At 32.5% G+C, this 12,952-nt stretch overlaps 1 protein-coding gene across 1 annotated transcript; it reads right to left on the reverse strand.

The window, feature by feature from the left end:
* Positions 1–308: 308 nt before the first annotated feature.
* LOC115966850 (plastid division protein PDV2-like) lies at positions 309–11,457 on the reverse strand. The gene is made up of 7 exons (XM_031085996.1): positions 11,017–11,457; positions 5,510–6,162; positions 2,992–3,127; positions 2,751–2,875; positions 2,517–2,631; positions 1,987–2,103; positions 309–615 (listed from the first exon to the last, which is right to left on the reverse strand). The coding sequence occupies exons 1-7, from the start codon at positions 11,245–11,247 to the stop codon at positions 478–480; spliced, it is 1,515 nt and encodes a 504-aa protein (XP_030941856.1). The 5' UTR covers positions 11,248–11,457; the 3' UTR covers positions 309–477.
* Between the last annotated feature and the right edge of the window lie 1,495 nt (positions 11,458–12,952).

Genomic DNA, 12,952 nt, shown 5'->3' on the forward strand with positions numbered 1-12,952 from the left:
GTTGGGTTAGGTCATATCAGAAAATTCTGACCCGTTTTGCCATGTCTATTACCAAGTAGGGTATATAACATAGACTCTTAGATCACTATAACTTTTTTCCCAAAAAAAATATATATATATAAATATATATATATGATCCAACATACCATAGGTACATCATAGAACAAATAATCTTATCAAAAAAAAAATCATAGAAAAAATAATATAATTAATATTTTTTGTATTATCTAACAGTTGGAGGTTTTAAGTTAACAAGGTCGATAAAATCACCTGCAGGAATTCTAGCCAAGTGCCACAAGCACAAAAAATTAAGTAAAACATATTTTACTTAGAAAATTGATATCCATAATATAAACCCAAAATACACATGAATATATGCACATAGATACACAAATTACGCTTGTGTTTTTACATGGAATATTGCAAACTCATTCTATAAAGGAAGAGATTATGCTTATTTCTATATATTCCAGAAGTCTAAGAGGAAGGCTTCGATTCAGATTTGATAGCCGCAACCAACTGATCATAAGCTTCCCCCCAAGCAATCTTCATCTCTGGCGACCACATTTCCGGTACTGCTTCCTTTATGATTTCTAGCAGTGCAAACTTTGTGACCTGTTAACCATTTACGAAGTCATGGAAATATTTACTTACCTATTCACACATAAAAAGAATCCACAAGAACAATATGATAAATATCAACAAGATTTTTAAAAATATATATAATTTAGTGAAAATTAAATAAAAATACCGGAAGTTTATATCTTGTTCTAGAATCTAGATCAGGTCTCAGGATTTTTATTTTGGTCAAGTAAAGTCTTGAATTTATGAAATAATTTCAATTAAATTTTTTGTTTCATCTCCATTATTCATTTCATTTATTTTAGGCAGTAATATAGCAAAGAAAAACTAGAAATAATTTATTAAAATCAATGTTTTACTTAAGGGCTTATTTATAAATCAGTTTGGTAGGCATGTGAAGGTAGCTAGAGAGGGAAAGCTCGGTTTAGAGAAAGAACATTTTGTTTAGAGTAAAAAAGTTGTTAGGAAAATCAAAATTGATTACTTAAGTGAAACACAAAATCATATCAACAGATTCTCATTTTCCTTTACCTGATTATTAATTGTCCAAAATTTTAAAAATAATTAAAAATAAATAACGGAGATAGACAAAAAATTTCAAATTTAAAGTTTAAATAGTTTTATAGATTTAAAACTTGACATAATTGAAAAGTTAGGACATAATTTAAAACAATGCAAAAACATTGTATCTTTTTATATAATTTTCCCAATGGTTTATTGACAAGGGAATGTTAAGCACTAACATAGGAGGTATAAACACCCCCTAGTTGCTATTTTACAACTCAAGATGTCATAAATCCACTCTATCTGAATTTGTAAACTTAAAAATTTTTGCAACATTGCTATAGTGAGGTTGCATTCTATCCGAATTTGTAAACTTAAAAAATTTTGCAACCTTGCTATAGTAAGGTTGCATATAAGCAATCTTACTGTTCATAGGTTGTAAAGAAAAAAAAAATTATTTTAATCTTATGGTCGTGTGTTAAGGGAAAAAGAAAGTGGAAAGATAGTATTTGTTATTACTTTATTAGGTAGTTTATATTATTTTATTGAGTTGTATGTAAAAATAAAAATTAGAATGTAAGGTGGGTTGTAAAATGAGTTAGTAAAATAAATAAAGTGGCATTTAAAGATATAAAATAGGTTTTTTTTTTTGCTTCCCCAAATGTTAGTACTTTATAAGCACTAGCATTTGGGGGAGTAAACACCTGTCGGTTGCTATTTTACACCCCAAGACACCCAAAATCCACTCTATCTAGGTTTATAAACTTAAATTAAAAATAAATAAATTGCAACCTATGAAGACTGAGGGTGTCTTGAGATGAACTTTTTTTTTTTTTTTTTCCTTTCACAATTTAACTGTTTTAACTCTTGACACTTCTCATGTTCTTGTGCCTTCCGTACCTCGTAATGTTCGTCAACCACCCCACTTTTGAAGTGAACACCACCCGTTTTTTTCAAGGTTGACTCTCTCACGGTAACTTTCCCTGCTTTCCGAAGTTGCACCGCTGATTCACAAGTCTGCAATACAAAATCATCCAAAAATAATTATGTCATGATTAGGATTAATAGGCCTTTTATAGAATAATAACTATTTATAGTTGACTATAACATGGATTCAGTTTCACTAAACAGTCTAAACCTATAACTAAATATTATTATAAAAAATTAAAAACAAAACAAAAACAGAGAGAGAGAGAAATCATATAGTTTAAGTTTGAATTTTTCTTTTTATTTTCTTTTTGAGGTCAATACTCAATAGTTTAGATTGTATAGCTAGAATCATTATTACATATATATTCTCCTAACCCCGAATTTTTTTTATTTAAATATATAATATCGTGGGGTATAAAATAGAACACAAGAAAATAGGACAGAATTTCTATTCATCAATCTTCATAGAAAGTATGTGACAAACAATTAAGGAAGCTTACCATAACAAAGACAGTCACGGCATGGGATTTAAGCTTTGGGTTTCGTTCCAGAGGAACATTTGAGTCTTTCAGAAAGGAGAACAGCTTCTGAGCTGAAGGTGCTATCTCAAATATCCTGCAAAAAAATTCAGTCCAATACTTTTCTTGAATTCCCATATGTTCAAACAGCTATTGATATGAAACAATAAGACATTAAATTAAGATGGAAATAGAAAAGATTTAACTTTTGCTTACTTCAAGAAGAATTTGAGACCCAATTCTCCAGAATTTTTCTTCATTGCAGTCCATGATTTCACCACCAGGGCTTCTTGCTCTTCTGTGAACCCTGTGATCACTTCCGAGGTGCTCATGGTCTTTTGCTAGATTCTCAAGTTTTGAATGCAATTGGACTTTTTTTGGTCAAGAATTAGTTAGAGATTTGGAAAGTAGTGTTATGGGATGTGGAGCAATCTTGGGTGGTTTATATGCTATAAACCATTATGAATATTGTAGATAGGATTTGGCTCTTCATGGGATGAAGGGCCACATTTTGGCGTCTGTTTTGTCTGCACGTGCTGAAGAGCCACATTTTGGCGTTTATTTTGTCTGCACGAAAAAACACGTGGTAGCAGCTGTTAATCAAAATCAAAAAGGAAACAACAACAGACAATTAAATATTGTAGCAGACTAGTAGTCGTTGTCTTATTTGCTACCACATGCCTAAAAACCAGAGGCTGCTTGTGGCAAGGAGAACATAGTTTTGGTTTGTCAATTATAAATGGGTTGTATTGACCTAATGGTCAAGTGTTTGACCATCAGGTCATAGCATTGGATCGTGTATTGTCCTGACTTTCTTTTAAAAAAAAGAATATTTCAGGAGGTTGTGTCTCAACTTTTAGTTAAATTAATCCGCTTTCTATTCTTAAGACACTCTCAAAATCTCATAGAGCCATAGTGTGGTGAATTCTATTGAAATTTCTAAATACATTAATCCCCAAATCGATGAGTCTACAGCTCAGCTACCCTATGAGAATAAAAACTACCCAATTAGTAAACATATAAATAAACAATCCCCCCCCCCCCCCCCAATTTATTGAATCCTTTTTTTTTTTACTAGGCAATGTTCCTAAGTATTGAAATTGTCAATTTATTTGCTATACATGGTTTTTTCATTTATTTTCAATAAGTTACCATTCAACCCTTCAAAATGTGCATAACTATTTTTATCAAAATATAATAGAATTAACTTATCTTTTGAGATTCAATAGCTCAATGATAATTTCCAGGGGTGGCATTACGTGTTCTTCAAAGGGTTCACTTGAACCCCCTCACTTGAAATTATATATATATATATATATATATATATATATATATTTCATTAGTTTAATTTATCTTTAAAAATATTTTTGCACACCATGGGTTGAATCCTGCACAGCTTGATGACTTGATCACATATTAGCCTAGTCCAACACCAAACAACAAGACACATTAGTCCATTCCAAAACCAAATAATAATACATATCACAGATCTCTCTCTCATCTCTCTTATTTATCGGACTATTTAGGCATCACCGACTCTAAGAGTAAAAAGTGGGTGTTTGTGAGTTGTAAATGCTTCTCTTGATTAAATATTTATATATTATATGTGTGAAAGTGTATGTTTGATACTAATTGTGTGTGTTGTTATTATCATTATTATTATAATTTGTGTGAATGTGTATATCTGTACCATAAATATAATATAACTTTATATAATTTAATAATTAGTAAATATAGAAGGTTTGCTACAAATGTGTGTTATTATTATCATGTTATAGTAACTATTTGTTATAAAGTTAGTGATTAAAAAAAAATAGTAAAGTTATTGATTGTTCAAATATTTGATTGGTTAAGTAAACACTTAGTGTATTATTTATTTAAGGATAAGTGTAACCATGTAAAGCAACAATTAATACAGTACTAGAAAGTTGAGTTTTTTTTCATTTAGTTTGAAATATTTTTATAAAAATAATAACAAATAGATAATGACAACCACATAAAAATAAAAATATTATACGAACTTAACAAAATAAAATGGTCACACCTATTCACGTTAACAATAAATAATGACAATTAATAAAGAATTATTATGTAACGATTTTAAAATACAAAAACTCACAAAAGGAAATTGTAAAATTTCATGTATTTGCATTTTTTTTGTGTCAATAACTTGTATATTCAAATTCTCTTTTTAATAAGTTTTGTTTAATTTAAATTTCGTAATGACCATCTAAAAAAAATTTCTTAAAACTGTCACTGATAATAACATCCTTTATGATGTCTCATGTCTATAGTTTGAACCCCACTCCCCCTCCCCCCCTCCCCTACTATCTACCCATACCAAAACCAAATTAGCTTACCTTTCCAGATTCAATAGCTCAATAATAATAGCATCTTTTGTAATGTCCCAAGAATGTGGCTTGAACCCCCCCCCCCCCCTCTCCTCTCCCCTTTTTCTATGTACCTATAATAATAAAAATAAATAAATAAATAAAAAACCATCCTTAAAAACTTAAGTCTTGAAAGTTAGGGTTTTTTGTTTATTTATTACTAAAAATTTATTTGTTTGTACCATGATTTGGCGTCCCGGAACAAATGTTTTGGGGTTTGTAGATAGAAGACGTGCACTCCACCAAACAGAAAGAAGACAATTTCAATTCCGCAGCGTCATCTTGGGGAGGCTCTTACTAATAGTTTGATATTTATATTTTGAAGGTTATGTCATCAATGTTGTCATACAGATTGCAATATTATCATTGCACTTATTTATTCTTTGAGCAACGTCAAAGGGCTCAAAGCTCCTTTAAGAAGGTTGGCTACACCCTGAATAGTGCAATGCATATTCCAAAGACCAGGGCCATGCCAAATAGATCACTAATGACAAAAATGATGACAACCATAGGCCACTGAAGAAAACTCAATCCTAATATCACAAGGAAATGTGATACACAAAAAGAAGAAAGAATACAAATTACCCACACCCATAGTTTACATCTGGTTTAGCAACAACTGATGAGAATGGCACTTCAACTCTCTCTTTCACAAGACACCGAGCTTTTCCATTTTCCAGCACTGGGACTTTCCCAGGTGGACATTGGATATTTGAACTCTTTTCCTCAGCTGAAGGTTGCTGAAATTGGCCCAAAAACTTGAAAAGGTTATCCTTTTTTGCAAAATTAGGCCCAAGACCAGACAAGCTTAAGATAGATACCACACCAACAAGAGTAAGCACTGTCTTGCCTGCTGCACTTACAAAACATCCCAGCCCATTCCTTGAATTTTTGGACCCGGTTTGCATTTGACTCGCCTCTAACTCACTGGCATTCTTCTTCGCTTCTATCATTGGATCGCTGGTTATTATTCCATTTTGTATAGACTTAAGTGTGGAAGGGAACCGTGGTAGAGAACCATTCTCTAGAGAAAGTGAGTGTGGAGGCCGGCTTGGATATGGAGGAAGCAGGAGATCATTGTTGTGCTCCACTGTTTCACCAGCAAAAGCAGAAGCTTCATGTATCACTTCCAAATCCTCTCCTTTATACTCCTTGAGCTTATCAAGTAACATCTTACGGCTATTTTCGATCTCAGCAAGGGCCACTTCTCTTTCATATCGTTGTTGTAGTTGCAAGGTCTAGGAATTAAAGAATAGTCAATATTTTCCAAAAAATTACATGTCTGCATTCTACAAACGTCTTCTATATGTTGATGAAGGTTTTATGTAGAACTTATGATAACTATTTTTATGAATTGTAATTTAACGAACATATGTCGTCATCAAATCTAGTATCCAGTAAGCCTAACCCGAAGGATATATCACTAATTCTTTATTGTGACAAATTTAGCTAATGCATTTGTGTGAGTGGGTTGAGCAGAATAGAGTTGAATAGACAGAGCATATCCATGGATAAATTTTGCAAAAAATTTTGTGATGCGTGACAATAAACTTTAATAAACTCTACAAGGGAGACTTGTGTTTGGGAAACAAAAAGAAGCTTAAAACAGAGGGATAGTACCTAAGAATCAATCAACACCTAGGGTTTGTTTGGAATCAGCACCAAGCAAATAAAACAGAAAAATATAACCTAAAAGTGAGTCCCTATGGCTGCTTGAAATATGTACCAAGCATAATAAGAACCCATTGCACAAGAATCAACACCAAGCACAGGGGGGAAAAATCCCCACCCAAAATTTTTATAAACCCATCATTAACTGCTTACAAAGATGCATTTTGGGACCTAATTAGAAATAAATCTCTAACCTAACAATGGATAAAAAATAAGTTGTAATCAATTTCATCAAATGTGAAAATAAAAGGGAAGAGAATTAAATCCTAAAAGTCTCAACATCCATCTGCATTAATTATGATCAATTAGGTCAAACCAGATCAATCAACATTGATATGTCAAATTTGGTGTCCGAAATAACTCTTTGGGATGGCAAAAACTTGACCCCGTTCAGTGTAGCTATGGCGGCAATAGATGGGTTGCAGACTTGAACCATGTGAGGCTTAAAGCAGGCCCAAGATTAAGCTTGGACTTCTTTTTTTTTTAAAAAAACAAGGACTTTTTTTTTAGATGAGTCAGGTTGAACAATTTGTTTTTTCAATTGGTCGGGTTGGGGTAAGTTTGTTTTTTTATTTTCCCATTGTATGGGTTAGGCTTATATTTTGGGTCAGACTTTAATTGATAGGGTCAAGCCAAGGTTTTGGGTTTAATAGATAGGGTGAGGTGCAAGTTGGTGATTTTGCATTATGTTTTTGTTTCTCTCTCCAAATAGGTTGGTTGACTAACGAGCTAAGTGGCATAAGTTATTTTGCTTTAACAATGAAGCTTCCATCAGCTTCAAAACTGATGGTTAGAGAGGCAGCTACTTCAAGTTATTTGTGGTGGCAAGGGAGGGGTGGAAGGCCAACCTGGCCTAACATAACAATGGCCTGCGGCAACATTGCTTGGCTTATGGTCATTGGATGACATGGTTTTCTGGAGAAGTTTTGGTGGCAATGCAGTCTTGAGAAGATGTGGGTTTCCAAGGTTGTGATTTTCATGGTGCACACATAGAAACTAAAGACAATTTTGGCAACAAGCGTGGGGAGCCAATATCAAGGTTCTGACCGCCAACAGCAAACAATTTGATGTCTGTAAATTGGGATCAAATTGAGTGAAGGAGACCTATGAGTTTGTCACTTGTCAAGGATGATGATTGGGGATGAAGATGCAGATGTAGAGGTAACTATTCTAGCTATGTGAAGTTTAGGTGACAGCAACACAAAGTTGAAAAGATGACAATGGCAGAAGTATTTGAAGGAAGTTTAGGCAGCTGGGCTATGGGTGATGTCTTTGGCTTCAACAGCAGTGGTTTGAGGCTATGCGCAATGAGTGTATCATCTGATGACAAGGTTTTTATTTTGGGGGATGAATTATGGGGAATTTTGACTAGAGCTGGCTTAGGGGTTGATTTGAGATTTTGAAGGTTGAATTTTCCGTGATGGGTTGCGCCAGTGGGGATGGGAATGGTTTACTGTGGAGGGTAGCAGTTATGAAGGCTTTCTTGGTTTTTCTGTAGACTATGTCAGGTTTTCTTTGATATCAAATTTGATGTAAAACAAAACCAAAACTAATGCAACTCTAAACTTGAAAGGACAGAAAATTAAAAAACAACCTAGGAATCAGCTCCAAACTTGCCTTGAATCGGCACCAAGCAAGAGAGCAAAACCTATAAATCAGCACCTAGGGTTGCCTAGAATCAACACCAAGCTATTGAAAGAAAATCTCAAATAAATAATTTTCTTACTCAACCAAACAGTCTTAACTATCTCCATTGGAGTACAATAATTGACTGAAGAAATCTTGATAGCGACCAAACCCTAATTCTAATTAACTTAAGAAATCTCAAATATTGAATTAAAAAAATATCCTTGAATTTAGGAGATTAAATAAAAACCTAATTAACTAATAAGAACTAAAATAAAATCCAACAAACTAATGGTATAAAAATACAATTAACTTTTAAAATAAAATTACCTTCATGCTTCTTGCATCAATTTGTCAAGCAAATATATAGTATAAGAATCTTTTGAGCAAGTAAGCTAGCTAATGGATAAAAAATAGTCGCAAATACGTTCAAAAATTTTGACAGACATCAAGCATGGTCATGGATGCTAATTTAACGAGGGTGATTGTCTAAGCATTCTTAGTGAGAAACACCAGTTTGACTTAAAACACCTAAATAGCAGCCGATTTTAAGTAACGCTGTAATGTTGGATGTAACACATGTCATTGTGCTCTATTTAATATGTATAGTTAGTTCTACTATCACATAAAGTACCTTGATACAGCTGAAAGGATGAGTATGTAAAGCATTGTATTGATGTTTTTTTTTTTTAATTATAAGTAGCATTACATTGATACATTGAAAACATTCCTTACTAGTAAACTTAAAGTTGGAATACGTTAAAGCAGTAAGATCATTGATGGAGAAGAGATACATAGACCAGAAAGTTTATTCACAACATGACTAACTGAAAGGCAATGAATGATCTAAATTCCAAGAATAGATAGTATTCTAGCTTAAAAATTGTAATGTGCCATAGGTACCCTCACATGGACACTAACCACTTTTGCTGCATTCAACTTAGTATTGGGAGGAAGTTAGACATGACCAGAGATAATGAAAATAATACACATTCTCCGTAGGTTATGGCAAATACAAAACAACTAAATTGATCCACCATCAGCCTATACAGAATGTTCAATGGTAATGCAACATTCAAAAGGTCACCATATACTAGCATACTAATACTCTTCTTATGACATGATCATTGACATAAACAAGACACCTATCCCCAGTCCACATAAAAATAAAAAAATTTAAAAAAAAAAGTCCTTTCATAATTTCTTTTGAGTTTAACATACTACAGCCCAATGACCTTTTTTTTTTTTTGTGAGATGGTTAGAAATACTTACATAAGAAAAATGCTGCCCCTGCAGCATGAACCCACGCCCTCCCCCTACTCCTCCAAGCACTAAGGCTTGGGAAGGTACCAACTCGCCCAAATGGTGTGGTGGTACTACAGCCCAAAGACCTGTTATATAAACTATATAGCCGAATGACCTGTTAAATAGTTTATATGATGATTGTATATGATTGAATCAACCATCTGAGAAATATCACAAAGTATTTTTAACAGGCACAAACCTTAATGTGGATATAAATGAACACAAACATGCATGCATGCAATTGTCCTGCAAGGACAACTATACCTATAGCTATGTACCCTTGTCTTTGTTGTGCAGAGTTTCCACATTTCACACCCTGTCCCTATGTCAAATTGTACATGTTACAAATTAGATCATGCGTTCATTTTTTAGTAGATATTACTGCCTCACTGCTTCTCAACATAACATTATAGAAGAACAATTGACACACGCATTTTCTTCTTAACTTATTCCCATTTCCTAGCCAATGAGCCCTAGCCCCCCATAAGAACGGGTGATGGGTGCATGTGTGATTTGCTAATTAAAAAAATCCTGACCTCAACATGCAATTAGTCAGCATACAAATGTAGTTTTCATAATTGAAACTAAAAAGAGTTGTCTTGAAACCATTTCTGCATCATCACCTTTGTTTTAGAAATCACTTTATTACATGGGTGCATTGAAATCCTCATGGTTTTTCCATCAATAATTAAGCCTATATCTCAAGTTTCATAATCGAGATAATCATCACCTTTCAAAATTTTCAAACCACAAATAAAAGTATCAAAAGAATAAACTTGTGGGCATTTTTAAAAGTTTCAATTCAATTAGTTATTACAAATTCAGAAAAGAAAAAAAAAAAAAAAGATTCAACTAGGTCTACAATAATTCCTAAGGCCTACTTTTCAAAAACAATTCAGAATACTCTATTCTCAAGGGGTTTTTTTTTTTTTTTTTTTGATAACACAGGGAACCTTACAAAAGAAGAGCCCTTTGGACCCACTTCTAGCTAGTAAAACCTCCAGACAACTGAACCCACCCACTAGAACCAGTTGCCAGGTAATCCAAGGGCATTCACCACTGACAAGCTAGGCAATTTAAGCTCTTACCCAGGAGCATATACTCTAGGTTATCATAATACTCTTCCAATTTATTTAATTCCCAATATGTTCTAGACACAAGCTTAAACCCAAAACAGGAAATTACACTCTTCCATTGTTTGTGTACAATTATAGATCTTGTATATCTCTTTTACAAGCATAAGAAGAAAAGGAACAACGAATAATTAATGGGTTTCATGTAAATTAATTCTTGCATTCATCTAAACCAATACCGTCCAAGATTGAATTTTTATCATTTTCTTCTTGTGGGGTTGAGCCAATTTAGAGAACTATCAAAGACTAAGACCCCATTTCACACACAAACACATTATGTCCAAAAATTAGAGCAATCAAAATTAGGGTTTTTAGAGAAAAACCCAAATGAATAAAAAGGGGTTTAGAGGGCAAAACCTGCAAGGAAGAGAGCTGGTTCTCGAGGGATTCAAGGGCATCAGAAATATTCAAAAGCCTCTCCATTTCTTCTTGTTCTTGCTCTTCTTCTTCTTCTTCATCTTTATCAGTGACTTCTTGTTCAGGGAGGCCATTGGTTGAATTGGTGGTAGCCTTGTGAATGCAATTGCTGATTTTGAATCTCAGCTCTGTGGCTTTTGCCAGCACTAACCCAATTCCCTCTTCCTCCATTTTCTCACTCTCTGTCACTCTGTGTGTGAGAGTGTGTATTGGTTTGAAAGTTTTGAAAGAAATAAATGCTGAGTTTTGTTTGTGTCTCAGTGTTTTCAGAGTAGTGAGTCGGGGAAAAAGTACTGCAGAAGCGCCAAAAGAGAGAGAGCAATCGCGTGGGAGTGTCTCTGTTCCATGAGATTTTCTTTATATTTGATTAAGTGATTGTGGTGCTCTCTCACTTGATATGGATTACCACTCACTTTCTGTTGTTTTTATTGTCAAAGTGTCCAACTGCCATCTAGACTTTCCTAATCAAATCAAAATGCTTCTTTTTTTTCTTCTTTAAAAAAAAAATGCTTCCCCTTTTCTTTTCTTTTTCTTTTCTTTTTTTTTCTTTTTTTTTGAAAAAAATTATGAAAATATTATTAACATATTACTTTTCAAGAAATTAAAAAATAGAATATGAAAAATGGGAAAATGGCTATTTACCTCTTTCTTTTTCTTTTCTTTTTTTCTTTCTTTTTTTTTTTTACTATTTAGGGCATGTTTTGTTAGAGAAATTAAATATACTTTTTGTTTTGCAAACCATTAAATGGTAGGTCCCACACTTAAATCTATTATTTGACTAGTGTTCTCTAAATACAGTTTTTATAAAATTATATCATATTTTTCTTGTTCTTAACAGGATTTTGAAAATTGCTAAGATGGTTTTAATAGTAGGATTTTTGCATCTTTTTCTTTTTCAAAATAGTATGAAAATTATTTTCAAAAAATTAAATGTGAAACTAGTTTTTAGAGAATAATTTTTACATTATATATGTTTGGCTCTCACTTTTAAGAATAATTTTCAAAATAATGAAAACGAAAAAATGATGTTTGGGAGACCATTTCTACTTCGAGATTCTTTTTTATTATTATTATTAATTTTGATTCTACTTAAAGTAATGTGTACATTACTTCTTTTTTTTTTTTTAGATAATGATAAGTTTCAAAATTGAATTGTGGGAATAGAACTAAATTACTAATGTACTTTTTTTTTATAATGATAAGTTTCAAATTTGAAATGTGAGAATTTCAGTGATAAAAATAAATTTCTTAATTTAAGAGATAAAAGAATTTGAACAAATCTGCAAGGTCCACTATTTTCAATTTATCTATAAATATGTCATTAAAAACATTTTCTATATCCTAAAAACATCCTTCAATGGTTTTAAAAATCCTATTTTGAACAAAAAAAAAATATGAAATAATTTTATGAAAATTGTATTTAGAAAACATTAGCCAAACAATAGATTCAAATGTGGGATCCACCCTTTTATAGTTTCCAAAACAAAAAAAAAAAAAATTATATTTAAATCCTCTTAACAAACATGCCCTAAACTTATTAGCTTCTGGTATTACTCAACAAGAGCATCATCAACATCTAACTGTTTGGAGATGTGGAGCCCACAACTTAGCCATTGATACAAGCTCTTGTTAGTATACAACTATTTTGGCTTGAGAAAAATTATTACTGGTTGTTGCTAGTGGCAAATCAAATAATAATAATAATAAATACTGGGGCAAAATTAGAGCTAGTAACAACCTACCATGTAGAATTTATTATGAAAACGTTATGATGTAGCATTTCTCAATTTGACTTACATTTTAACACGAAATTAGGTTGTTGTCAACCAAGCAAACTCAAACTTTCATAAAGCTTGAAGCCTTCAACCCTTCATGG

This window comes from Quercus lobata, chromosome 11 (genome assembly GCF_001633185.2).
Source record: "Quercus lobata isolate SW786 chromosome 11, ValleyOak3.0 Primary Assembly, whole genome shotgun sequence".
Lineage (NCBI taxonomy): Eukaryota > Viridiplantae > Streptophyta > Magnoliopsida > Fagales > Fagaceae > Quercus > Quercus lobata.

Coding starts and splice junctions, on each gene's coding strand:
- LOC115966850 (XM_031085996.1), bottom strand. CDS start 11,247: ATGGAGGAAGAGGGAATTGGGTTAGTGCTGGCAAAAGCCACAGAGCTG. Junction 6,163..11,016: donor ACCAGCTCTCTTCCTTGCAG/GTTTTGCCCTCT, acceptor TTTAATTCCTAG/ACCTTGCAACTACAACAACG. Junction 2,104..2,516: donor CCGTGACTGTCTTTGTTATG/GTAAGCTTCCTT, acceptor TTTGTATTGCAG/ACTTGTGAATCAGCGGTGCA.